This window comes from Anomaloglossus baeobatrachus, chromosome 9 (genome assembly GCF_048569485.1).
Source record: "Anomaloglossus baeobatrachus isolate aAnoBae1 chromosome 9, aAnoBae1.hap1, whole genome shotgun sequence".
Taxonomy (NCBI): Eukaryota; Metazoa; Chordata; class Amphibia; order Anura; family Aromobatidae; genus Anomaloglossus; species Anomaloglossus baeobatrachus.
Genome location: NC_134361.1, coordinates 112,296,923 through 112,323,767, shown reverse-complemented (window position 1 = coordinate 112,323,767; position 26,845 = coordinate 112,296,923). Strand labels below are relative to the sequence as shown.

The window sequence follows — 26,845 nt, the reverse complement described above, 5'->3', positions numbered from 1 at the left end:
CATAAAGCAAAAACTGTGAAAACATTCTTTCAAAGAAGATACATAAGGTCAATGACATGGCCTGCAAATAGTCCGGATCTCAATCCAATTGAAAATCTTTGGTGGAAGTTGAAGAAAATGGTCCATGACAAGGCTCCAACCTGCAAAGCTGATCTGGCAACAGCGATCAGAGAAATTTGGAGCCAGATTGATGATGAGTACTGTTTGTCACTCATTACGTCCATGCCTCAGAGACTGCAAGCTGTTATAGAAGCCAGAGGTGGTGTAACAAAATACTAGTGATGTATTGGAGTGTTCCTTCATTTGTTTGTTTTTCATGATTCCATAATTTTTTTCCGTGTTTGGTCTTGAAAAGTAACCTAAGTAATCCTGGCTAGTACATTATGTTTTCATGATTTTTTTAGTATTTCTTAAAGCCAGAAAGTTGCCATTTGAAATGACTTTAGTTTTGTGCCATGTCTGTGATCTGCTTTTTTTTTTTTAAACAAAAGTAAACAACTGAATAAACATCCTCAGAGCCAGGTGAGTCCATAATTTTTGCCAGGGGTTGTATAACTGAAAGAGGAGAGAGCGGACACTTCAGTCTTTCTTGAAGTAGGACCCCCTAGTGGGCAGGTAATTGAAATGGGTTATCTTCTGAGAAACCCACACAAACTATATTCAAGAAACCATTACTAAAAAAAATAAAAATTTCACCTTTTTGGAGAACTCTTCCCTCGTCAAAAGAAATACAGCAAACAGACAGGCACAGGATTTTCAACTATGAATATTTGGGTGTGTGTGGAAGACAGATTTTCAGCATCATGATCTCAAGTGGAAGAACATGCATATTTTTACACAAATGTGAGGCCGGCTTATAAACTCTAAATTAATACATATCATATTTACTATCTATTGAAAGGTAAAATTATGATAGGAAACATGACCGTAAAATACTCCACCTGAGACCTACAGAGGCAAAAATATCCTGAATGTTTTGGATCCCATAAACTTTTCTAAAAACCGGAGCCACATTTCATGATTAATTCCATCTGAGGTCACCAAGGAGAGGTGTGAGGAAATAGGGATATATTCTGAGCTATTAAGCCATATTCCTATAGCCACCATCTTGTCAAGGTACGTAAGGCCTAAGGAGGCTTCAATCAGTATGCTAATTAATTTGAGGAAATTGTCTGTTAGCAGTGGTGTGACCCAAGGCAAACTCCAATGATATGGAAATTAGATGAGCTGGTTAGTCCTTGAGAACAGTAAAGGGAAGGAAGACCCCCCCCCACTGTGACGCTGCAGAATAAGTGACAAACTAATTAGAGGCATCCTGTACACCTGAGACAAACAGGCACCAGGAATAAATGTTTAATATCTCATGAGCCGTGCTTCCTATAAACATGTCAAGCAGAAATATTGCATCCAGACATCCCGATGATTCTAGCACATATTTTATATAGGTGTGGGACCTCTGTAGGTATCCCAAACTTTATATTGGCCAGTGGGGTACCAGCAGACTAATCATGTGTCCTATCATTGTGAAGATAAAATCATAACTATAAATATGAAAGCATTGTCGTCTGCCTACGACATTCCCAGGCAAAGTTATGGCCAATAATCACTTTGGGATATTGTTTAAGACCCAGGACAGGGGTGGGGCAGTACTCCCCTGTGAGGTCACTAGGTAGGAGGGGTCATGGATTGTAGCCAGTTTGATAAACACAGTACGGACACTTTTGGGTGTTCTTCGGGTGGTCTCGTGTGGTGCATGTGGGGGAACATGCAGGAACAGTGTAGCCACACAGCGCCCCCCTGTGTCCGCTAGGGAATAAGGTAATTGATACATCTGTATACCTGCTTGTGATCCATAACTTACCTGTAAATGTATTCTGACTAATTATATATATATATATATATATATATATAGTTCTGTAAATTCCATATTGTATATATTGTAGTTTCTAGTGTGCCTTAGGCAGATTATAATATATAATTTAATCTTGGGCGGTTCTGTTATGTCGATCCTGAATTCCACGTCTGTGTGCTCGGCCTAATAGTTATCGTTTTATTGGTGGCAGCGAGTTTATAACAAGGATCATTGTGGGGCAACCAGTGAGATCTGGGGAGGTTTAGATATATTCCGTCCGCAGACGTTGGGGGAATATATACCTTACTCTCACCGGGAACCCTTCAATCATCGGCATAGTAGAATAGCGGCCTCCTTGCTTATTGTTGGGCAATTTGATAATTGGCATGACTATAAGAGGGGCGCTAGAGAGCAAGTCACGTGCTCAGTCTGTCTGGTGGAAAGGAGGGGTGTACTTCCACTCCTTTTCCCTGGTTCGTGACATATTTGGCGGCAGCGGTGGGATATCTGAGTGACTCCCCCGGCTGTTCCTGACAAGAGGTATGTGGGAGTGACTGTTCTTTAACAAATAAAGTTTGAGTTGACACTTTTAGTTCAATGCAGGAAGATGCACTTCTGTGTAGGACTGTTCCATATTTTCTTAAAGGCGTTACTCCCTCTGTTAAGCTGAGCCATATACATGACACAGGTTTAATACCTTTCTTTTGTTATCCCTTTTATTTTATGTAACCTTATAATACTGTCCCCTTTGTAATGATGTGTGTGTGTGCATGTGTGCACGTGTGTTTTATAAATATTTTTTTTTTTTTTATAAACCCTGCCTACTTTTTAGATTAAACACATAAAATGTAAATGTAATAGTTTCCTTCCTCTTGCTCTACAAACCATACCCCTGATGCCATATGCTACCTGTAACAGGTGTCCAATCGGCCTGTATTAATGATTGGTGGTGGCAGCTTTACTTAGGTTATTGTGGAGCTTGGCAGTGACTGTACTGGGGTACAGGGTATCAGGGTATGTTGGGATGACCGAGTCTATAAAACTAGGGAAGGCCTGCAAAATTTGGAAATAAATTCAAGAAGTTACTAACGTTCTACTTTGTAAGATGGAGTCAATAACTGCATCAGATACTTTTTTTTTTTTTTGCAGATTATCCTTTTACGTTCCAGGATATTACCGTATATGGAGATCTTTCACCTGTGGATGAAGAATTGGACCCCGATGTTGCACTAGACACTGACAGGTAGTCCAATAGGGAGGACCAGGCACACTGAGGCCAGAAAGGGGCTATCACTAGGACTGGCTTTGTCCTACGATTTTCTTCAGTACCCTCAGAATTATCGCTAGAGGGTGAGAAGGGGCAAGTCAGATTCCAAGACCATTTTTTGAGACCCTATTCAAGCAGACCATATTCCTTGAATCCTTCAATGTCCTAAATTCTCTCCACCGACCCCAAACCTTTGTGGTAAAGTAGTCTAAGAACAGACATTCTAAGAAAAACTTTTTTTGTTCCTCCTTGTCCATTACTGCATTGTCTGATACAGAAACAAATGAGGATTCAAGTGAACAAGAGCACCTAAACTTCACCCATGGACCTACGGTTCAGGGCAATGTTCCCCAATTCCAGTCATCAAGAGCCACCAATAGTGCATGTTTTCAGGGTTTCCTTTGTATTATGCAGGTGATAATTGTATAATCTGTGTAATACTAAGGAAATCCTGAAAACATGATCTGTTGGTGGCTCTTGAAGAGAATTAAGGAACACTGGTTTAGAGCATTTCAACCAAGTGAGAGATCAGGCACAGGGGAGCTCCAAGATTCGTGGTGGTGGTGGGGGGGGGGGTTTGGTACTCACCGTAAAATCTCTCAGAGACTTCATCGGGGGACACAGGAAATCTTGGCAGTTTCCTGTGTCCCCCAGTGAAACGATAGAGAAATACAGCTCTGAGTAATTCTTCCAATACACCTGCTAAGGTGGGAGAGACAGTCAATGTGATGACCATCTCTGTAGTGCTTTACCTTTCTCCCATCTCTGATCACCCTAATTTAGCTGGATGACGACATTTTTGAGCTTTTACATAAAAAAAAAAAAAAAAAGATACGTGCCTTGTTCACAAATAACATTTTATTTTCAAATATTAACAAAAGTTTTATTTCACAATTGTAGTAAAAACAAGTTAGAAATACCCCATACACGTACACCCACTATACAACACACAGTTACATACATTACGCTTCCTTGTAGGAATAAATAGTAAAATAGGTTTTCTATTAAACACGCGCTAAGCATTATAAAACGAATACAAATGCTTACACAAGAAAACATCACCTTGACAGAATCTTTTGCTCTAATGCACTGCTCACAATGTAGGCAATATGGGTTTTCAGCAGGATTTGGACATAGCAAATCCAGCTAGGAAGTCCAGGAGATGGATTCTTGGATATCTAGATGCTTGACCTGTTTATTTCAGAAATCACAGAAGATCCCATCTCCCAAACATGATCCTGTCATAACTATACACTATAAGTTATAGGATGCCTAAAGAAATCCAAGAAGGATTGTGGCACGTGGGGTTCTGAGCCAGTTTCAGTGGGAACTTTAATCATGTAATGGTTTTTGTTTGCCTATCAATGCCATCTACATTTAGGTGCCCCCAACCTCACAGGAGCAATGATGGGCCCCATATATATTCTACTATAGGTTTGGAATAAAATAAACTAGCGGTCACCTCGCTTGTACATGTTTTAGGCAGCATTTACCTAAATTGCATCCTTCATAGATGGACCAATTCCCAGTATGGAGTGTTCTTGCGACTATAAAGTGGATTTTTTTTGGCACTGGACTATATGGCACACCCCAAAACTCATGTGCTAACTATAAGCTTTTATAAGAGTAATCTTAGAATTGTAATGGAGGAAAATAACGATCATCCCTCGATCTCCAAGTAATTTAGGACAACCACCAAGAAGAGTTCGAACAAGGTGATAAATCGGTGGATGGGCGTCCATACTTGTACTCATTCCAGATTATCTGGCCGTGTACATGTTGGAGGTGATCCACCAGACAAGCAAAATGTTGGCTTATGCCACACAAAAAAAAAAAAATTGCAATTGACAACACATGGCCCTATCTGAACAGAAGATGTGCAGCCAATAACATGATGCTGTATGGGGACAGAACAATCAGATTAGTGATCACTCTTGAACGTTGTTTGATAAACGACAAACTTGTAAATAGTCGATAAACGCTCACTAATGGGCCAAAGTCAGCTTGTCTAAATGCACCATAGGTGGTCCAACACATCTTCAGCCATTGTCACTTTTACTTCGGCTATACTTTACTATAAAAAAATGCCCATGGAGATCAATTATTACACACGCTTGTCACATCAGTGTCCAAAGAATATTAGAAGTGCTTTTTTCCACCTGGAGAAATGAATTGTAACACATCTCTGATACATCCTACAAAATATGGACCTCTGGGTGTTCAGCTGCCTGGATCCCACAAATTTTGGGACATCTTTGGTCATGGCCACTTGGAAAGAGTAGGCTCTACAATTAGTATGGCACACAGTAAGTAGTGAATGGATAATTTACTGTTGATGCACCTAGAATTTAGCTAAAAACATTAAATGTAATCTATAGGATTGAGGGGTTGGAGAAAATTCTAAGTCATCGGCCACCTTCCTGCACAACTCGAAAGAAAAGGGTTGCATCTTTAGATCTTTATGAAACAAGGTTAGTGGAAGCCATACAGGGGCACATAGTGTACTCTATGTACCCATGAAGTGGGGCTATGGCATACGACGGATCATGGCACCCAAACATTTCACAAATCATGCCATAAAATGACTCCAGTGTAATATATGCCAGATATTGTACTCACATTCTCAGTCTCATGAGCTAAACTCTAAACACGCCTAACGGAAGAGTATTACTATCTACGTCTGACAGTCCGGTTCTACAACGTTATAGTGTATGATTAACACTTGTTTGTTCACAGTAACCCAACTTGACTATGAAGACTGAAAACTCTTAGGACCTCCTTCTGTATTTACGGAAGATCCCTTCAATAAACACAGCACATGGCTATACTCATAAGAGCACATCACTAAAATCACAAAATATAGAAAACACTTGTACACCAAGTCCAGAAAAGGATCCCACAAAGAATCCAAATTCTGCATAGAAAGTGTAACCTTTTTACAATGTGAAGATTATGGTATCCACTCTATGGGCAAAATGGGTAGGCCGAGAAAGGTTATAGTCACATACAAGCGGCGCAAAGAATTTCCACTTCATTACTACTCAGACTTCCATTAATACAGAAATATGTATATATTTTAGGTTTCATGTTACAATTGTCTGTGCATATATAGTGTGAGAGATAATGGGGTTCATTAGTAACCAGAAACCCAGTTTTGTAATCCATCTGGTCTTTGGTGGCAATTTCCTATGTAGCTACATCCATAACAGGATAGTAAAACAGTAAGGGTGAGTGACACGATCAGGACACACTGCGTCCTGGACGCAGCATGTCCTCTTTGGGGTTGCAAGTGCTGTCTGCAGGAGATCACAGCTCCTCGTGCCCACAATCAGGGTTCGGGACGCTGCGGTCTTTCACTGTTCTCCCTGCGAAGAACACTCACGCCTCTGCAGCATAAATTGATATGTGCGGCTCGGGAAGCTGTACCACGTCAGGTTACGCTGCAGAGAAAAGAAGTACAGAGGGCAAGGGATTTCTATAAATCCCATCTACTGTTGTTGTACTGTACAACGCAGCATTTTGGAAGCAGAAAAACACTCTGTATTCAAAACACTGAACACTGAATATGGGCACGCACCCAGATTTATTCTTAAGCAGCTACTGACAGCGGGGACCAGATGGATTCATGTGCACATCCACTTACAGATCTCCGTGTAAATGCAGCGCCACTTGTTACCACCGTAGAATGTTACGAATGAATGCTCCATGTAATCCCTTGCAAGCTTCATCCATTTAAATATGGTGCAGTTAGAGAACTAATTCTAGCACTTTACTTCCTCCCTGCTGCTCTTATATATATTACCTTGAGTTTATTACCAAAACATGTAAATAAAAGCTGTTAGCGTGTTTGTGGAGTGGTCGCGCTAGGTGAAAATGTCCTGTGATTACAGCAGCCTCTGCAATGATTCAGCAGTGTACTAACAGGAGGAGTGTGATGTGCTCTAGTAAACCATTAAAAATAATGGCAGGGGACAGCTCCACTGCATCTACAAAATGGTCAACAAAAGCTAAAACTAACGTGTGTTAGTAAATTAGGTACAAGAGGTCCGTAGTACAAACAAATGGACTTTGTATAGAAGGGTTTACAAAACAAGGAGCTAAAAGCAAGACACTGGAGCTACACTTCAAGTACTCAGAAAATCAAGACATTGCAACGAAGATACATAAATACCAGCAGCTTCTTGATCACCATCAATATAACATTCTTTAGGAGTTCCTAAATTTACTGCAGTTAAATAGTGTTTTTAGGCCCAAAAGATACATAAATGTTAATTATTTCATAATGAGGAAAAATAAAAAAAAAGGTGGTAAAATATAAGTAACATCCACATGAATTATTTTGTTAAACATTTGTATACAATTTTTTTTTTTCTTTCAGAAGTTGTAGTAAAGACAAATACACAAGTGATGCAGGACATGACAATGTGATGCTTTGCACTAATAGGCGGTAATGAAGGCGACCCAGGGGTCGGGAACCTATGGCTCACAAGCCAGATGTGGCTCTTTTGATGGCTGCATTGATTGTTTGCATCTGGCTCGCAGACAAATCTTTGATAAAAAAAAAAAAAAAAAAATACCGTATTTTCCGGTTTGTAAGATGCACTTTTTTTCCCCAAAACTGGGGAGGAGAAAAAAAAAAAAAAAAAAAAAATCAGGGTGTTTCTTACAAACCGCATATGGCTTACCAGAGCGGAAATGGTGGCAGAGGGTTAGCGATACTGTGGGCTCGTGGTGTGTCACGGCGAGCACCATTGATTTATCGGTGGACAGCGGGCTGCTTCGAATCTCCCGCAGTTGAAGAGATCAACTTCAAGAAAATGGCCGCAGAGGCAGCACGTGTGCAGATAAGACTCCGCGGCCATTTTTTTGAAGTCCATTGCTTCAATCTGCTCATGCACCAATGCCGTTTTCTTGATGTCGATCTCCTCAAGTGCAGGAGATTCAAATCAGCCAGTTGGCAAGATCAATGGCGCCCGCTGCTGTGACACCCCAGGAGCCCGCAGCAGTATTGCTGACCCTCCTCACACTGACCCTCTCCTCTGTGCCCGCAGCATTGCCTACCCTGCCATCTAGGACCTTCTGAGCCGCTCCACCACCGCCGCTCCCCCCTGTGATTCTGTGAGAGTATGGCTCTCACAGAACTACATTTTAAAATATATGGCATTCATGGCTCTCAGCCAAAAAGGTTCCCGACCCCTGATCTAACCTATATGTAAATATAGATATATGTAAATGTGAGTAGATGGCTCACATCTCACAGATGGGTAGAAAAGTAAAAATATAGTAAAGGAAATGTGAATCCTCTTAAAGGGCTTGTCCAGGAGTGACAAATTGATGTTCTATCAGCTATATAGGTATTCTCAGATGGGTGGACACCCAGCGCCTGATACCCTGTGCTGATCGGCTGATACCTGCGCCGTACGATTGTTTACAACGTACAAAGCAGGAACATGGCAGCTCCATACATTGTTTAGTGGCCGCTCCCAGGTACTGCAAGTCACCTGAATAGGAGATATGGATTGGTTGTCAATTTGCTGGACCCCAGACAGCCACTTTAATGATACCTGGGTGCTTGGAATGTGAAAGGTGAAGCATACAACGTACATTGCTAATTTACGGCACTTGTGGTCTACACTAACCAGCGACCTGAGAATACATATCCTATACGGGGTCGTCACTGTTTATTTTTTTCCCTTTTCTATGAGAAATTAATACAAATAAAGGCGAAGAGCTGCGGTTAGGAAAACGGCTTACATCTGAATTGGGAGCGTTACATACCCACTCACCGACACAGTTATTGTATCTTCCTATGTAATGGCTGAAGTGCTGGTGAGGGGCTATAACCCTTCTGTACGAGTGATATACAAACCTGAGGTCATCCTCCTCCGGTCTAATCTAACTAGGCTGCGCACCTACAATCTGCTCAGTAAAAACAAAAAAGGCATAAATGCAATATAACCCTGGAAATGATATATTACAGATGTCGGTTCTCTCCAGTTGTGCCCCATCTGCAGATGTAGCAGAGCTCTCTCTGTTGGGTATCTACTGAGGATTGTCTTGCCGTTATATAATAGGCTGTGCTAAATGATAACGCCCGGTCACGTCTGTAGATTTTCCCCGATGGGCCCTGTAATCCTGCAGATAAGAAATTATGTAAACTATTTCTTATGGAGTCTAGATTTATTTGCCACCATTGAGGCTGGCACAACACAAGAAAGCTAATGCTGCTGACATGTTGGTAGTTCTGGTGGCAGCTAACGTCCCAAAAGAAAAAGGATTGGGCATATTAAAATCCACATGCCTGATCCCCCCTCTCCCTCTACATTTGTCCTTAGGGGAATGTGAGGACCATTAGATAGTTGACCAGTCTGATTGGAATAAGAGATTATGGATACGGTGCTGTCCTGATGGCAGATGTAGGGGCAGAGAGGGATCATCAGGGGGCACTATGCTCACTTTGAATTAATGGCCCGTGGTGTTGTACAAGTCCCTATAGTATAGGCCTGGCCTCACACCACATAAGTCTGGTGAGGTTTCCATGCCATGGTGCTTTACTAGAGTCATTTTCCCACAATTCACATTTATGACATATAGATTGGAAGATTGGTCTGTACAATGGCGGGGACGCCAAATCATGGCTAAAACAGTCAAGCTGCAGTACTCAGGGGACACCAGTTTGGTCCATTATAGTCTGTGGGATGTCCTTGTATCCCCGAGTAAAGCCTAGCACAGTCGACAAATGCTGGAAGTGACTAAGGGCAGAAAAGCTCTGCAGCCTCCATTATTTTAGCAGTCTGTGACGATCCCCCACTAATTGTACATTCATGGCAGATCCAACTAATATGTCCTAATGTAAGTGATGGGAATCTACTACTGATACTTCACCATGTGTAGATGTAGCAGCGTCGTCCTCATCGTACGCCTCCATGGCTGGGCCTTTGTCTCCGATGACGTCTGCAGATCTACTATAGCAGGATTATGATATGTGCAGTTAGTAGAGGTATATTTGGCATTATGTAAATCTATGCAATATCATAACTGGACGCTTTGAAGCTATTCCTATTTTATAAACTGAAGTGTTATTATATTAAAAAGCTATTTTTGGATCTATTTAACCCCCCATGTGATGGCCGTTCAGATGACCCTTCATCCAGCCGGAGTGGTAGTAATCAGACACATGGCAGGGCGCACTGGCACGTGTGTCCGTCTGGGCTAAAAAAGCAAAATCCCTATAAAAATGTATAAATAATATAATTCTTGTAACAGACTATGCATATGAAGTAAAAACGAGCTATGTCCACTGTGCAAAAGAGATTCCGCCACCAAAGCCCTCAGGTTTAACTCTTCGGCTGCTAGAAAACAAAAGCATTTTGGCTCAAAGGGCAGCAAAGTGTTGAAAAATTAAAAAAAAAATAAATAAAATAATCTGGAGTTAGCCATTGTGGTCCGTTCTGTAAGGTCACTTGTTTTTGTGATTGGAAGTCCTTAACACTGTTTAACCAAAGTGCTGGTAGCCCTTTAACCTCCATTTGCTTATTTTGGCTGTAGGAGGTTAAGAATGATTCATCCAGTAGTGACTGTTTAATCCACTTTCTTTCCAGAAAAGGGAATCAGCTCCAATAGGAATTTATATCCCGGCAGCCCGGGTGAGAACAGCGCCACAATCAGCTTCCCATGGATCATGGTCATGAGGGTTTGATGCCCCGAGGCCCAGATGCGATACCACGGCCCGTAGAAAGGATCCGAAATGGCCGGACACAGCATGTTATTCAAGTTCACCTCCGTCATCTAAGGAGAGAATACATGGAAATACATTAATCCATCTAGAAGCCTATAGTCCTCCTTATACCAAGTCCTCTGGACGTCAGCCCCCCAAAATCTATCTTATACATAACTACAGATATAAGACAAGGAGGGGTGCAGCATCTTTCCTTCTGAGTCTGTGGGACTACACGCCTCTACACCACAAGTATAACCTCTATCCAATCAATCTTATATCTACTAACTCAATAGTGAAACTGCAACATCAAGAAGAAAAGATCTATAGACAAAATGTTTAAAACCTCTTGATTTAGCCATTAGTTGGACATCGGGCTTGTAACAATCTCGAGCAGACATCATCTGATAGATTGTGTAGACTGACTCCATAGGCTCGATGCCTGATGTCCAAATTCACTTGCAGGATAGAATGGATTAATCGTAGAACCGGTGGTACGGCCATTTGTCCAAAATGTCCCAGGAGTCATTTTTTTCACGATCAGGCCACATGTTGCCCGTGCTACTGTGGGTAGCATTTGTGACCTGAATATGCAATCATGGCCTGCAGCATCTCCAGACTTGTCTCCCACTGAGCACATCTTGGACAGCACAGATTGGCAATTGCAAAATGAGCTGGCAGCAGCAGATCTTGATGATTTGCCCAAGTGCATTCAACATAGTGGAATGTTTGTCAGACAATCATTGGTATCTGATCTGAGAGCAACCAAGGTGTGTAAGTGCAGGAATTTCTGCAAGTGGCTCATACTCCATAATGAATAAATAGAGATGTTTTGACAGGTTTGTTTCCATTTTTCAGAATTTGCATATCATTAACTTGTTTATTCATCCTGTGATTTTGGCTTTCAAGTGAAATTTATGTAAAAAGTTAATGATACAGTAATATGTTATCATGAAAGTCGGGTATTTGTATAAGCCGCAACAGTGATTTCCTCGTCTCAAACAATTTATTGAAACAAAGCCGACACCAGTGGTGGTATACCCCCCCAAATGTCAGTGTCTCAATGTCATGTGGCCTTGACCATCAATTACAGCTGACAACGACGCCTCCTGCTGGTCACAAGTCAAGTGGAGATACTGTCTGCTGAGGCATGGCATCTCACTCTTCTTGAAGGGCAGCCCTCAGGCTTTTGAGGTTCTGGGGTACAGAGTTACAGCCTCTACACAGTGACTCAGCTGATCCCATAGATTTCTATGAGATTCTGGTCTAGAAAAAGTACAGGCCGCTCTATTTGAGGTTCCCGAGACGCCAACGGCCATTCCCTAAGGATGCAACCTCAATGGAGTTTGAGCATTGTTGTCCATGTAGGTGATATTTGGCTTGTGGTGTTCATACAGAGGCACAATGACTGGATTAATGATGTTATTCCAGTAGTAGGGGCTGTCACTGACATTCACACAGTGTTGGGCAGGTTTGTATTGACTGCACACACGAGCCCACACTGTAACAGCACCACCACCAAAGGCCCGTCTGGTAACAGTGTCTAATACGTAGCGCTCTCCTTGACGTCTCCAACATGGTTGGTGGCCATCATTTCTGCTCAGCATGAATCGACTTTCATCAGTGACCAGCACTGAGGCCCGCTGGTCCCTCATCCAGCATAGATGATGCCTGTGGCTGGTGGTGTGGACAGGTACCTTGCAGGTCATCTAGCACACACCACGCTGATGTAAACGGTTTCACATCGTCTCACCTGATGCTTTGGTGTCTCTCACCTCCCTTAACCGTGCCTGGAGTTGTGTGTCATTCATCATCTGGTTCTGTAGGGCCTTGTTCACAATGAAGTGGTCAACCAAGTGGGATGTGGCCAAAGGACGTCCATGTCTATGACTGTGACTCTTCCAGTCTCTCTGTATCTCTATTGCAACCTGCAGCTGACACTCTGTGACTCTAAGCTCTGTGGCCACTTCTGTCTGAGAATATCCTGCTTGAAGCCTCGCACGCAATGGCGAGGTACTGATGATCTATTGTTAGGTGTTTTCTTGGTCTCATGATGTCAAAATGCACAGCATGATGAAAAAGGCTGTTTAATACCAATTCTAATTGAACCCCAAAATGTATTGGGCGATTCATGAATCAAACACATTATGAATTTTGCCATACAGCTCCTTGTAAGAGAACGGCAAGTTCTGCAAAAAGAAACATTGAACAGTTGGACGAGTGCATCCACAAGTTTAGAGAAGGTCACATTAAGTTCACCTAAAAAGGTCAGAGGGCATTTTAGTATCATCCTGAAATTTCATCTGAATAATATCCCAAACGTTTTCTGAATGGTGTACATGCACACACTATATCTTGTGTATATATAAGATGCATTACATTTACTACTAATGTGCACATAATGTGTGTGTCTACATACAGGCATGATATTTTTTGCACATTACCAATGGTAAATCTGATATATCTTCTATAAGTGTAGGGACCCTTCGTTTACACTGAAGCCCTTTCTTTTTCAGATACTTTGTACTCACCATGCCTAGGATCTGTAGAAAGCTGAAATGGTAGAAAAACATCAGTCCAGTTGATAAAATTGACCACCAAAAGTTACCAAGTGGCTCTGGAGTGTAGGCGCCTATAAAAGCAAATATGAAAGGATGCAAATTATCAGACTATGAAAAATATTGAAATAAAATATAAAGTAACCACCTTTTCAAGAAAAGCCGGGGACCTATAACAATCCTGCAGCCACTACACTGCCTGCTAACAGCTACTCACAGTGTCTCCTGGCCCCTTACTTTGTAGATAGTCTTTTAGCAATGTCTATCCTACTTGTACCTTGGCTTATATACTGATGTTATGTCCCATTACTGTACTGTTTGCACCTTTATATATTTATGTTGTCCCTGAGCTACTCATATTGTCATGCTGTCCATTACACACTGTGCAGATAGGGGCGCAGGATTCCCCCTTCTATCTCTCCATACTGCACCATCAGGGGCAGCAGCTGCATAGATGGTACTATGTAGTAGAATTGTAAATCCAGCACCTGGGTGAAATAAAACACTTACTAAGGGCTCATTCACACTACTGTACCGTTTTTGTGGTCCACAAAACACGGTTTGTTTTTTTCACAGATGCATCCATGTGACATCCGTTCCGTTTGCGGGCTGTGTCATCTGTGTGCCTTCCGGGTTTTTTTTGCGGACCGCAAAACACAGACGCAGCTAGATAGATAAATAGATGGATGGATATAGAGAGATAGATAGGATACACAGAGACATAGAGGGATAAATAAAGGGATGAATGAATGAAGAGGGACAGATAAGAAAGACAATGTCCCACTCCCCAGCATTTTGTAATCTTGCACCCTTTAGTGCCTTTCATGTGAAGCATAAAGGGAGCTTAGCCTTGTATTTAGCCAAAAAAAAAAAAAATAATTAAAAAAAACAAATGACATGGGGGGGCCCCCCTATTTTTTTGTAGCCAGCTCGGGTAAAGCAGACAACAGCTGGCAGCTTCACTTTGGCTCGTAATCCAAAAAAGAGGGCACCCCATGCTATTATTTCAAATTAAATAAAATATTTAAAAGAAAAACGTTGGGTCCCCCCCAAATTGAATCACCAGCCAAGGTAAAGCGGACAGCTGTAGTCTGGTATTCTTAGACTAGGGAGGTCCGAGGTTCTTGGACCCTCCCCAGCCTAATAATAGCAGGCTGCAGCCGCCCCAGAAGTGGCGCATCCATTAGATGTGCCAATCCTGGTGCTTTGTCAGAGCTCATCCCGTTGCCCTGGTGCGGTGGCAAACGGGGTAATATATGGGGTTGATACCAGATGTGTAATGTCATCTGGCATCAAGCCCTGGGGTTACTGATGTCACGGCGTCCATCAGATATCCGACATCAGTAACCTAGTCAGTAATTAAAAAAAATAGACAAATTTTTATTTGAAAAAAAACTTCAAAACATTCCCTCTTTCACCAATTTATTGAAAAGAAAAAACAAATCCGGGTCTGGCGTAATCCAATAAGGGTCCCACGACGATCCATACTCACTGTCCCAATCAATGAAGAACAGAACGTTCCCCATTGGTTGGGAGAGCAGTGCAGTGACCTGAGTTAACATCATGAGGTCAGCCCAGGTCACTGCAGGGGATGATGAGCGCTGACATCAGGAGGTTAGCTAGGTACAGTACCTGCGGTAATGGAAGCTGCTGCACTCCCGACGTCAGCGCTGGTCACTGAGTTCGATGCCTGTCGCCATCTCATCACCTCTCGCGAGCGGCCTGTGACGTCACCGCTAGTCACAGTCTCGGGACGGCCGCAAGAGGTGATGTGAGAATGCGGCTGTCAATGACTAGCGCTGACGTCAGGAGTGCAGGACTTCAACACCGCAGGTAATGAACTTTACTAACCTCCTGACGGCAACGCTCATCATCCCCTTGGCTGTTCACACCGCAGGGCGGGCAGATGCTGACACACCGCAGGGTGGCCAGCTGCGGGGCTGGCAAGGAGCGGGACACAGACGGCATGGGCACCCAACGGAAGTCACACGGAAATGCTTCTGTGCGGCTTCCGGGGATTTTGCGGACCTATTTACTTGTGCTGAGTCACGGTTTGATATTACAGAACAGAATAGGACATGTTCCATAATAACGGAACAGACATACGGCATCCGATGTGTTTTTTTTGTAGAATCGGATGCACACGGAAGTGCTACTGTGTGCCATCCAATCCTACACAAAAGACATTGAAAAGATTGTCCTGTCCATGGGTCCGCAAAAAAACAGGAACTGACCAGGACAGACGGAACGGTCATGTGAATGAGCCCCAAGAAGCAGAATCTGCAGCTGCCTTCTCTCTGTAGCACTAGAAGCATCAGGTAACCCAATGCTGTAATAAGCTAAAACGTTACTCAAGACACAGCTGAGAGATGGATTTTCTTTCTCTAAAAACATATTAAACAAAGTTTCTTATTTGTGCGTATACTACAGATTTACAAAAATTGTATTCAGTAGTTTAAATACTTGGGGACAGAGGGTGGTCACCTTGGGCCCCGCGATCTCAGGGGCCCACCTGGAGCTACTGTGAGAACTGCTACAGCTACTACTCTGAACTGTAGCAGTGTGTGCAGCACCAATGCAGGTAAACTCTGTGGTGGAGACAGGATCTCACTGCACCACTGCTCTCCGCTCTGTAGACAGCAGGTGGCTCTAGGCCCGCGGTCTACAGAACAACAGGGAGACGCCTGAAAAAGGCAGGAACAAGGAGCATGCTGGGACTCTGGCACGACGACATCACCGTCCTGTCTGCCAAATCCATGGGTAGGTGAGGGAGATGTTTTTTGGGTTTTTTATGGGGACTAGGATACAGTGTAGGGGAAACATTGGGGACCATATTACAGTTTATGGGGAAATACTAGGGGCCATATTACAGTGTGGGGGAAATACTAGGGGCCATATTACAGTGTGAGGGAAATATTGGGGGCCATATTACAGTGTGAGGGAAATATTGGGGGCCATATTACAGTGTGAGGGAAATATTGGGGGCCATATTACAGTGTGAGGGAAATATTGGGGGCCATATTACAGTGTGAGGGAAATATTGGGGGCCATATTACAGTGTGGGGGAAATATTGGGGGCCATATTACAGTGTGAGGGAAATATTGGGGACCATATTACAGGGTAGGGTAAACATTGGGGGCCATATTACAGTTTATGGGGAAATACTAGGGGCCATATTACAGTGTGGGGGAAATACTGGGGGCCATATTACAGTGTGAGGGAAATATTGGGGGCCATATTACAGTGTGGGGGAAATACTAGGGGCCATATTACAGGGTAGGGGAAATATTACAGTGTGGGGGAAACACTGGGGCCATATTACAGTGTGAGACAAATACTAGGGGCCATATTACAGTGTGGGGGAAATACTAGGGGCCAAATTACAGTGTGAGGGAAATATTGGGGGCCATATTACAGTGTGGGGGTCAACACTGGGGGCCATATTACAGTGTGGGGGAAATACTAGGGGCCATATTACAGTGTGGGGGAAATACTAGGGGCCATATTACAGTGTGGGGGAAATACTAGGGGCCATATTACAGTGTGAGGGAAATACTAGGCGCCATATTACAGTGTGAGGGAAATACTAGGGGCCATATTACAGTGTGAGGGAAATACTAGGGGCCATATTACAGTGTGAGGGAAATACTAGGGGCCATATTACAGTGTGAGGGAAATACTAGGCGCCATATTACAGTGTGGGGGAAATACTAGGGGCCATATTACAGTGTGAGGGAAATACTAGGGGCCATATTACAGTGTGGGGGAAATACTAGGGGCCATATTACAGTGTGGGGGAAATACTAGGGGCCATATTACAGTGTGGGGGAAATACTAGGGGCCATATTACAGTGTGGGGGAAATACTAGGGGCCATATTACAGTGTGGGGGAAATACTAGGGGCCATATTACAGTGTGGGGGAAATACTAGGGGCCAAATTACAGTGTGAGGGAAATATTGGGGGCCATATTACAGTGTGGGGGTCAACACTGGGGGCCATATTACAGTGTGGGGGAAATACTAGGGGCCATATTACAGTGTGGGGGAAATACTAGGGGCCATATTACAGTGTGGGGGAAATACTAGGGGCCATATTACAGTGTGGGGGAAATACTAGGGGCCATATTACAGTGTGGGGGAAATACTAGGCGCCATATTACAGTGTGGGGGAAATACTAGGGGCCATATTACAGTGTGGGGGAAATACTAGGGGCCATATTACAGTGTGGGGGAAATACTAGGGGCCATATTACAGTGTGGGGGAAATACTAGGGGCCATATTACAGTGTGGGGGAAATACTAGGCGCCATATTACAGTGTGGGGGAAATACTAGGCGCCATATTACAGTGTGGGGGAAATACTAGGGGCCATATTACAGTGTGAGGGAAATACTAGGGGCCATATTACAGGGTAGGGGAAATATTACAGTGTGGGGGAAACACTGGGGCCATATTACAGTGTGAGACAAATACTAGGGGCCATATTACAGTGTGGGGGAAATACTAGGGACCATATTACAGTGTGGGGGAAATACTAGGGGCCAAATTACAGTGTGAGGGAAATATTGGGGGCCATATTACAGTGTGGGGGAAATACTAGGGGCCATATTACAGTGTGGGGGAAATACTAGGGGCCATATTACAGTGTGGGGGAAATACTAGGGGCCATATTACAGTGTGAGGGAAATATTGGGGGCCATATTACAGTGTGGGGGAAATACTAGGGGCCATATTACAGTGTGGGGGAAATACTAGGGGCCATATTACAGTGTGGGGGAAATACTAGGGGCCATATTACAGTGTGGGGGAAATACTAGGGGCCATATTACAGTGTGGGGGAAATACTAGGGGCCATATTACAGTGTGGGGGAAATACTAGGGGCCATATTACAGTGTGGGGGAAATACTAGGGACCATATTACAGTGTGGGGGAAATACTAGGGACCATATTACAGTGTGGGGGAAATACTAGGGGCCATATTACAGTGTGGGGGAAATACTAGGGACCATATTACAGTGTGGGGGAAATACTAGGGGCCAAATTACAGTGTGAGGGAAATATTGGGGGCCATATTACAGTGTGGGGGTCAACACTGGGGGCCATATTACAGTGTGGGGGAAATACTAGGGGCCATATTACAGTGTGGGGGAAATACTAGGGGCCATATTACAGTGTGGGGGAAATACTAGGGGCCATATTACAGTGTGGGGGAAATACTAGGGACCATATTACAGTGTGGGGGAAATACTAGGGACCATATTACAGTGTGGGGGAAATACTAGGGGCCATATTACAGTGTGGGGGAAATACTAGGGACCATATTACAGTGTGGGGGAAATACTAGGGGCCAAATTACAGTGTGAGGGAAATATTGGGGGCCATATTACAGTGTGGGGGTCAACACTGGGGGCCATATTACAGTGTGGGGGAAATACTAGGGGCCATATTACAGTGTGGGGGAAATACTAGGGGCCATATTACAGTGTGGGGGAAATACTAGGGGCCATATTACAGTGTGGGGGAAATACTAGGGGCCATATTACAGTGTGGGGGAAATACTAGGGGCCATATTACAGTGTGGGGGAAATACTAGGGGCCATATTACAGTGTGGGGGAAATACTAGGGGCCATATTACAGTGTGGGGGAAATACTAGGGGCCAAATTACAGTGTGAGGGAAATATTGGGGGCCATATTACAGTGTGGGGGTCAACACTGGGGGCCATATTACAGTGTGGGGGAAATACTAGGGGCCATATTACAGTGTGGGGGAAATACTAGGGGCCATATTACAGTGTGAGGGAAATACTAGGGGCCATATTACAGGGTAGGGGAAATATTACAGTGTGGGGGAAACACTGGGGCCATATTACAGTGTGAGACAAATACTAGGGGCCATATTACAGTGTGGGGGAAATACTAGGGACCATATTACAGTGTGGGGGAAATACTAGGGGCCAAATTACAGTGTGAGGGAAATATTGGGGGCCATATTACAGTGTGGGGGAAATACTAGGGGCCATATTACAGTGTGGGGGAAATACTAGGGGCCATATTACAGTGTGGGGGAAATACTAGGGGCCATATTACAGTGTGGGGGAAATACTAGGGGCCATATTACAGTGTGGGGGAAATACTAGGGGCCATATTACAGTGTGGGGGAAATACTAGGGACCATATTACAGTGTGGGGGAAATACTAGGGGCCATATTACAGTGTGGGGGAAATACTAGGGGCAAAATTACAGTGTGAGGGAAATATTGGGGGCCATATTACAGTGTGGGGGTCAACACTGGGGGCCATATTACAGTGTGGGGGAAATACTAGGGGCCATATTACAGTGTGGGGGAAATACTAGGGGCCATATTACAGTGTGGGGGAAATACTAGGGGCCATATTACAGTGTGGGGGAAATACTAGGGGCCATATTACAGTGTGAGGGAAATACTAGGCGCCATATTACAGTGTGGGGGAAATACTAGGCGCCATATTACAGTGTGAGGGAAATACTAGGGGCCATATTACAGTGTGAGTGAAATACTAGGGGCCATATTACAGTGTGAGGGAAATACTAGGGGCCATATTACAGTGTGAGGGAAATACTAGGCGCCATATTACAGTGTGGGGGAAATACTAGGGGCCATATTACAGTGTGAGGGAAATACTAGGGGCCATATTACAGTGTGAGGGAAATACTAGGGGCCATATTACAGTGTGGGGGAAATACTAGGGGCCATATTACAGTGTGGGGGAAATACTAGGGGCCATATTACAGTGTGGGGGAAATACTAGGGGCCAAATTACAGTGTGAGGGAAATATTGGGGGCCATATTACAGTGTGGGGGTCAACACTGGGGGCCATATTACAGTGTGGGGGAAATACTAGGGGCCATATTACAGTGTGGGGGAAATACTAGGCGCCATATTACAGTGTGGGGGAAATACTAGGCGCCATATTACAGTGTGGGGGAAATACTAGGGGCCATATTACAGTGTGAGGGAAATACTAGGAGCCATATTACAGTGTGGGGGAAATACTAGGAGCCATATTACAGTGTGGGGGAAATACTAGGGGCCATATTACAGTGTGGGGGAAATACTAGGGGCCATATTACAGTGTGGGGGAAATACTAGGGGCCATATTACAGTGTGGGGGAAATACTAGGGGCCATATTACAGTGTGGGGGTCAATACTGGGGGCCATATTACAGTGTGGGGGAAATACTAGGGGCCATATAAATACTAGGGGCCATATTTCAGTGTGGGGGAAACACTGGGGTATGAGCAGGGTGAGGGGTTTGTGCAGTTTGGGAATAGATGGGAACGGAGCTGAAAATGTGAGAAGTCAGATGTCTTATGTCTGTTTTTGTGGTCTCTGCAGACGAGTTATGTTGTCTGGGCCAGATGGAAAAGATGTGAACAGTGAATGACTCCATCAGAAAGAACGTCATCTGTAAATCATTGTCTAAAACTGTACTGTAATCTCATATTCTGCAGTACTGGCATCTACCACTATATAGTCAAAATATAGCAGTAATATTGGTGTTAATTTATGTATTGTAGTTTTTAGTAACAGCCCAGTCATCTGCTGAGGTTCTCCTATACCCACGATTAGCCTGAGCCACCGCAGTTACCATGGTTACCTGGTTAGGGGCCCACTCAGATGTTTCGCCCCCCTGAGCTGACCCCTAGCTACGCCTCTGATTGTATTGAAATAACAATTCCCAATTAAGGCGCAGAAAAATAAACTCACTTCAGACCCTTCCAGCAATGACCACTAGATGGCAGCAAAATACAAGGTTTTAAAAATGGAAAAAACAATGGTTTACTATTTGTCATTGCTGGCAGACTTTTGTTTTTACTAAATGACAATGGTTTTGTTTTATTTTTTACTATATGGCAACTGTGACCATGGTGGACGCAGAACGTACCTCCCTTCCTTAGTAAGTAGATGGGCACCACATACAGGAGGATGTGCTGGATATAATACACTTCTACTTCAAATGGCAACTGCAATGAAACAAGAAAATGTTATCAGCGGCTATCATTACACTGTACATCAGGAAAGAACACAGAGCAGGGATACGGAGGGAACGCCGGGGATATCAGAGGAACAAAATGCTTAACGTCCTATTATATCCAATACAAATGGTACATGTGGCCTCGGGAAAACTCCAAGAAAATAATCTATGACTAGAATATGTCAACAGCACCGCTAAATTTATGGGTTTTTGTTTTTTTTTTTACTTAGGCGCATATATTTGGTGATAAAAATAAAATTTTTGCTTTTACAGGCTTTGCAATTCCCTGTAAGTTTATCTATGGTGAGGTCTGTTATCATAAATAAACTGAGAGGAGGCGCAAAAAGGTAAAAGACCTACAAGCTTTCCTGCTCAGAACCAGCTCACTGATGGATTTTAAGTTAACTCATTCTGCAGGCAGCAATAGATGGTACCACACGGGGGCTATAGCATGCAAAAAGGTGCAGTAGTTTTAATGAAATCCAATTAAAAGAAATGATTTTGCCAAAAATACATGAATTTAAAGTTGGGGGGGGGGGAATAAAAAAAAAAAAAAAAAAAAAAAAAAAAAATGGCCAAACACATAAATGACTGCCAACCGAGACTGTTACACCGCCAGCACCTCTCTCTAATAGCAATGATCAGAACTACCCAACTATGCACGATGTGGTAGGGCATAATTGTGGTACACACTGCCAATCCCTCGCATGATGCCATCCTAGTGTGCCAGGGGATTGCATTGGGTCCAGGGTCCAGTTCCTGCCATCTCAGGGCTCCTTAGAAGCTCAGCCACAGACTGGGCTTCATAGGAAGATTGTTCTCCATACTATATATTGCAATACTGAAGCACTGCAGTATATAGTACAAGTAATCAATATTACAGCCTCAATTGAAGGGGCAATCAGCAATGAAAAGAATGAACTGTGTTTGAAATAAATAAAAAATAAAATGAGAGAGGGCCCAGCCAGTCTAATTAGCCGCTCCCAGCCTGATGGTAAAATATATTTTATTATATAGAGACACACACATTATAATATATATATATATATATATATATATATATATATATATATATATATATATATATATATATATATATATATATATATATATATATATATATATTCTCCCCCTATCCCTATTTCTTTATACTGTATATCTATATGTATCTATACCTCTATATCTATCTATATATATATATCTCATATATAAAAATAGTTTATATAGCTAACGAACACAATTTAAAAAAAGTGTCCTTGCCTGTGCTATATGGTCATTAAAAAAAAACACATGATAGAAAAGTCACAAAATGTAAAAAATAGACGACATTTCTAATTTTTTTTCCACCACAATATGACCAAAAAAAATAAAGGAATAAAAATATCAAAATAAGCCACATGTATTAACAGAAAAAGGGAAAGATTATTATTTAAATAGCTGCAAATAGTAAAACTGTTAAAAGTGCATGTACAATAAAAACCCCAAAATGGGCCAAGTCAGGAATGTGGTAAATCGGCCCTGTCCTGAACTGGTAAAAACAAGATCTTGCAGGTTAAAAAAAACCAAGACGGAACCCTATTATGCATGGAATGGGCGTCTTCCTGGGTTTCCGGCTCCGCTCTTCTTCAGGCCCATGTGACTGTTCTGCAGCTGTACCGGACCGTGCTGTGCAGAGCTGCTTTCCCAGTGTCAGGGCGCGCTCACATGAGTGTATAACTTGGCTACTGCTATCGGACTGTACTGATGACACAGGAGTGCAGTGTGATATACACAGACAGACAATGGAGAAGCTGGAGAAACTAATCTTCCATCTTCTCGGCACCGGTGCTCGGATTGTCGCCCATGAGAGTATCAGATAACAGTATAATGACACTCGGCCACGCTCGCAGCAGCAGTTAAAGTGTCCTTAATACATAGCATCCAATACTCTCACATGAAGGACTAATCTGATACTCACGCTAGTGTGAGTGAACCATTAGTCTGAGACTCGGAATAAGACTCCTCAGACCGTCATCCAGAAAGCGGTTTCCAGGCCATAGGACCGGAAGAAACCGGGGAAAGACGGTGATCGGTCTCTGAATACACTTGCACTAAGTTACATACATAATTAGGAGGAGACTAGAGAAAATAAAGGCGGAAACAGCGTCTTTAAGGAGTTAGTGTCTACGTCTCCCTCGTATACAAGCCTGAGCCATGTGCAGGTCTCATACTAAGTAATCACCCCTCCATGAACCAGTATCTTGTGAGTGCTGCCTCTAGCTTTATTAAGGGGCTTTCTCCGTGCTGTTAGTGCATTGGTTTCAATAACCTGGGCAGGTAAATACTGTTGCCCTTTTTTGCTCTGTTAATTATTAAATTTTTGGGGAGGGATTTTAATTCCTCTTTATGTGGCTTTGCTTATATTTTACATTGCAGGTGACCTACAAAAGGCCCTCTCTAATTCTAATACATAAGGTATGCAAGACACATTCTCTACAATCTTTCTTCACATTTACGGCTCAAAGCCTGAGGCTGCACTACTGAAAGCAGCGGAGCTCAAGCCTTCTCCGGCTTCGGTCAGGTACAGCATTTTCATGGAGCCCTTGTGTGGGGTTTGTGCTGGTTTGAAAGCTTTAATTTGCTTTATAAAAAAAAAAAAAATAAAAAAAAAAAATCGCTTAAACTACTAAGGTCTTTTGTAAAACCCCTCTGCTGGTCATATTTTCAGGCTTTTGGACCATTTTTCTCCAAAATCAGGTTTTGAAAAACACCTGGTGGGAAAAATATCACGCCAGTCAAATGGCCGATAATGGAACCAGCCACAACACACACTTCCATAATAATAAAAAAAAAACAAAAACAACTCAGAGGCGAAGAAATAAAACTCAGCAAAAACGACTCCTGTGCACACACCTTAAACAAGAAGTGTTTCCTGAATTTGAGAGAAATGGTGTGATTCTCCGCTTGTGTACTTCTCCCCTAATGCTACAGCTTCTTCAGTTTCACGCTATGTATTCTGACTATATACAGTATATTCTAAGGTTTCTGAAACAAATGGACCAAAGAGTGTATTTTATTTGTGACATTAAACCAGTGTATGTCAATTATCTTTGCAGGATCTTCTACTTCTTCTTCTTAAAGGGAACCAACCACCAGGATTTTGTGAAATGCAAGGCAGTGCTGTACAGGCACTAGGATGCTGAATCCAGGCATACCTGTTTTAGAGAGAACCGATGCTTTTTTTGCTGAATTATCTGTAATCAAAAGGTCCAGAAATGCACTGCACCTTTGATTCACGTGCAGAAGTGCAGGCCTTTATGGGTCGGGTTCTCATTGTAAATTACTCCTCCAGCGCCCTCTATAGAGTGACCCCTCTTACTTTACTTACATTTTGTGCTGCGCTGCGCCTGTGCTGCTGTTGGCGGTGCATGCACATTGCCACAGTAATTACCGTATTTTTCGCTGTATAAGACGCACCCCCAAATTTGGTGAAGGAAAAGAGAATTTTTTTTAATGTTAAATGGGGTCCATCTTATAATGCCAGTGTCCGTCTAACAAATCATATATGGTATATGTCCCTCATAGCCCCCCATCCTAAAATTAGCCCCCCTTAACCTGTATATGGCCCCCTTATATTGAATATAGCCCCCTTGTGATGGCACACGTTCCCCTGTGCAGCCCATGGCCCCTATATAGATCGCACAAGTCCCCCTGTGTTAGATATCGCCCCCATAGTGCAGCCCATGGCCCCTATATAGATCGCACAAGTCCCCCTGTGTTAGATATCGCCCCCATAGTGCAGCCCATGGCCCCTATATAGATCGCACAAGTCCCCCTGTGTTAGATATCGCCCCCATAGTGCTGCCCATGGCCCCTATATAGATCGCACAAGTCCCCCTGTGTTAGATATCGCCCCCATAGTGCTTCCCATAGTAAAATAAAACACTCTTTCCTTACCTCCTCCAGCGCTGATCTCCCTCCGTGCTTCTGTTCTTCCACTTCCTGGTGCCGGTCATGTGATCGGCACAGCAGACTGAGATCTCTGCGTGCCTGATCACAGTGGAAGCAGGACACCGGGGAGAAACGCTGGAGCGGGTAAGTAAATCTTTTTTATTTTAGAATGAGTAGCAGCACGGGGGCCATGGACATATAATATGCACAGCTCCCCCAGCCCATCACTGCGGTGCGATTTCAGCACCACCGGAGATGGACAGCAGCTGTGCTTATTATATGAGCGGGAGCAGGAGATCAAACGCTGCAGCCCGCAGCGTTCACCTGCCCCCAAGCAGCATCCCCACTTCCCCTGGGCCCTGCAGTGTGTATTATATGTATGTATGTGTGTATGTATATATATATATATATATATATATATATATATATATATATATATATATATATATATATATATATATATATATATATATATATATATATATATATATATATATACATAAACATAACAAAAGTGCGTCTTATAAAGCGAAAAATACGGTATGTCTTCATTAAAATGGCGCCAGAGTCCGTGCATACGTGTACTGCAATTTCTGGCGCCACTTTATTGAAGACACTGCTGAGAAAATTATGATCAGCAGGGGCGCATGTGCAGATGTATATAAATAAATAAGTCTGCACAAGCGCTGATGCTGCTCATAGTCTTCTCCACAGTGTCTTCAATAAAATGGTGCTGGAAATTGCAGTACGCGCATGTGCGGACTCCACCATCATTTTAATGAAGACATCTTCACTATAGCAATGCTCACGCACCGCCCACAGCAGGAATGGTGACGCAGTGCAAAATTTAAAGAAAAAGGGGTCACTCCATACAGGACGCAGGAGGAGGAATTTACAGGGAGATCCCGACCCATAAAGACCTGCACTTGTGCACACGTCAATCAAATTGCAGCGCATTTCTGTAACTTTGATTACAGATATTTCAGCAACCAAGCATCAGATCTTTCTATAACAGGTATGCCTGGATTCAGCATCTTAGTGCCTGTACGGCACTGCCTTTACTTCATATTGCAAAATCCTGGTGGTTGGTTCTCTTTAACCTCTTCAGCCCCCGGGCACTTTCAGTTTTTGCATTTTTGTTTTTTGCTCCTTTTCTTCCGAGAGCCGTAACTTTTTTATTATTCCGTCAATCTTGCCATATGAGGGCTTGTTTTTTTGCGGGACGAGTTGTACTTATAAATGAAACCATAGGTTTTACCATAGATTGTACTGGAAAACAGCAAAAAAATTCCAAGTGTAGAAAAACTGCAAAAAAAAGTGTGATCGCACAATAGTTTTTGGGATGTTTTATTCATCGTGTTCACTATATGGTAAAACTGATGTATCTATGTGATGCCTCAGGTCGGTGCGAGTTTGTAGACACAAAACATGTATAGGTTTACTTGTATCTAAGGGGTTAAAAAGAATTCACAAGTTTGTCCAATAAAAGTGGCGTACG

General features: G+C 43.1%; 1 protein-coding gene across 1 annotated transcript in view; it reads right to left on the bottom strand.

Moving 5' to 3' along the window:
- Positions 1 to 3,957: 3,957 nt before the first annotated feature.
- TMEM164 (transmembrane protein 164) overlaps positions 3,958 to 26,845 on the bottom strand; it is a 63,997-nt gene continuing 41,109 nt past the window's right edge. The window contains exons 4-6 of the mRNA XM_075323939.1: positions 21,328 to 21,406; positions 13,368 to 13,468; positions 3,958 to 10,907 (exon numbers count right to left, since the gene is read on the bottom strand). Of these exons, the coding sequence (XP_075180054.1) occupies positions 10,701 to 10,907; positions 13,368 to 13,468; positions 21,328 to 21,406 (387 nt within the window). The 3' untranslated portion in view covers positions 3,958 to 10,700. The remainder of the gene's footprint in view (positions 10,908 to 13,367; positions 13,469 to 21,327; positions 21,407 to 26,845) is intronic.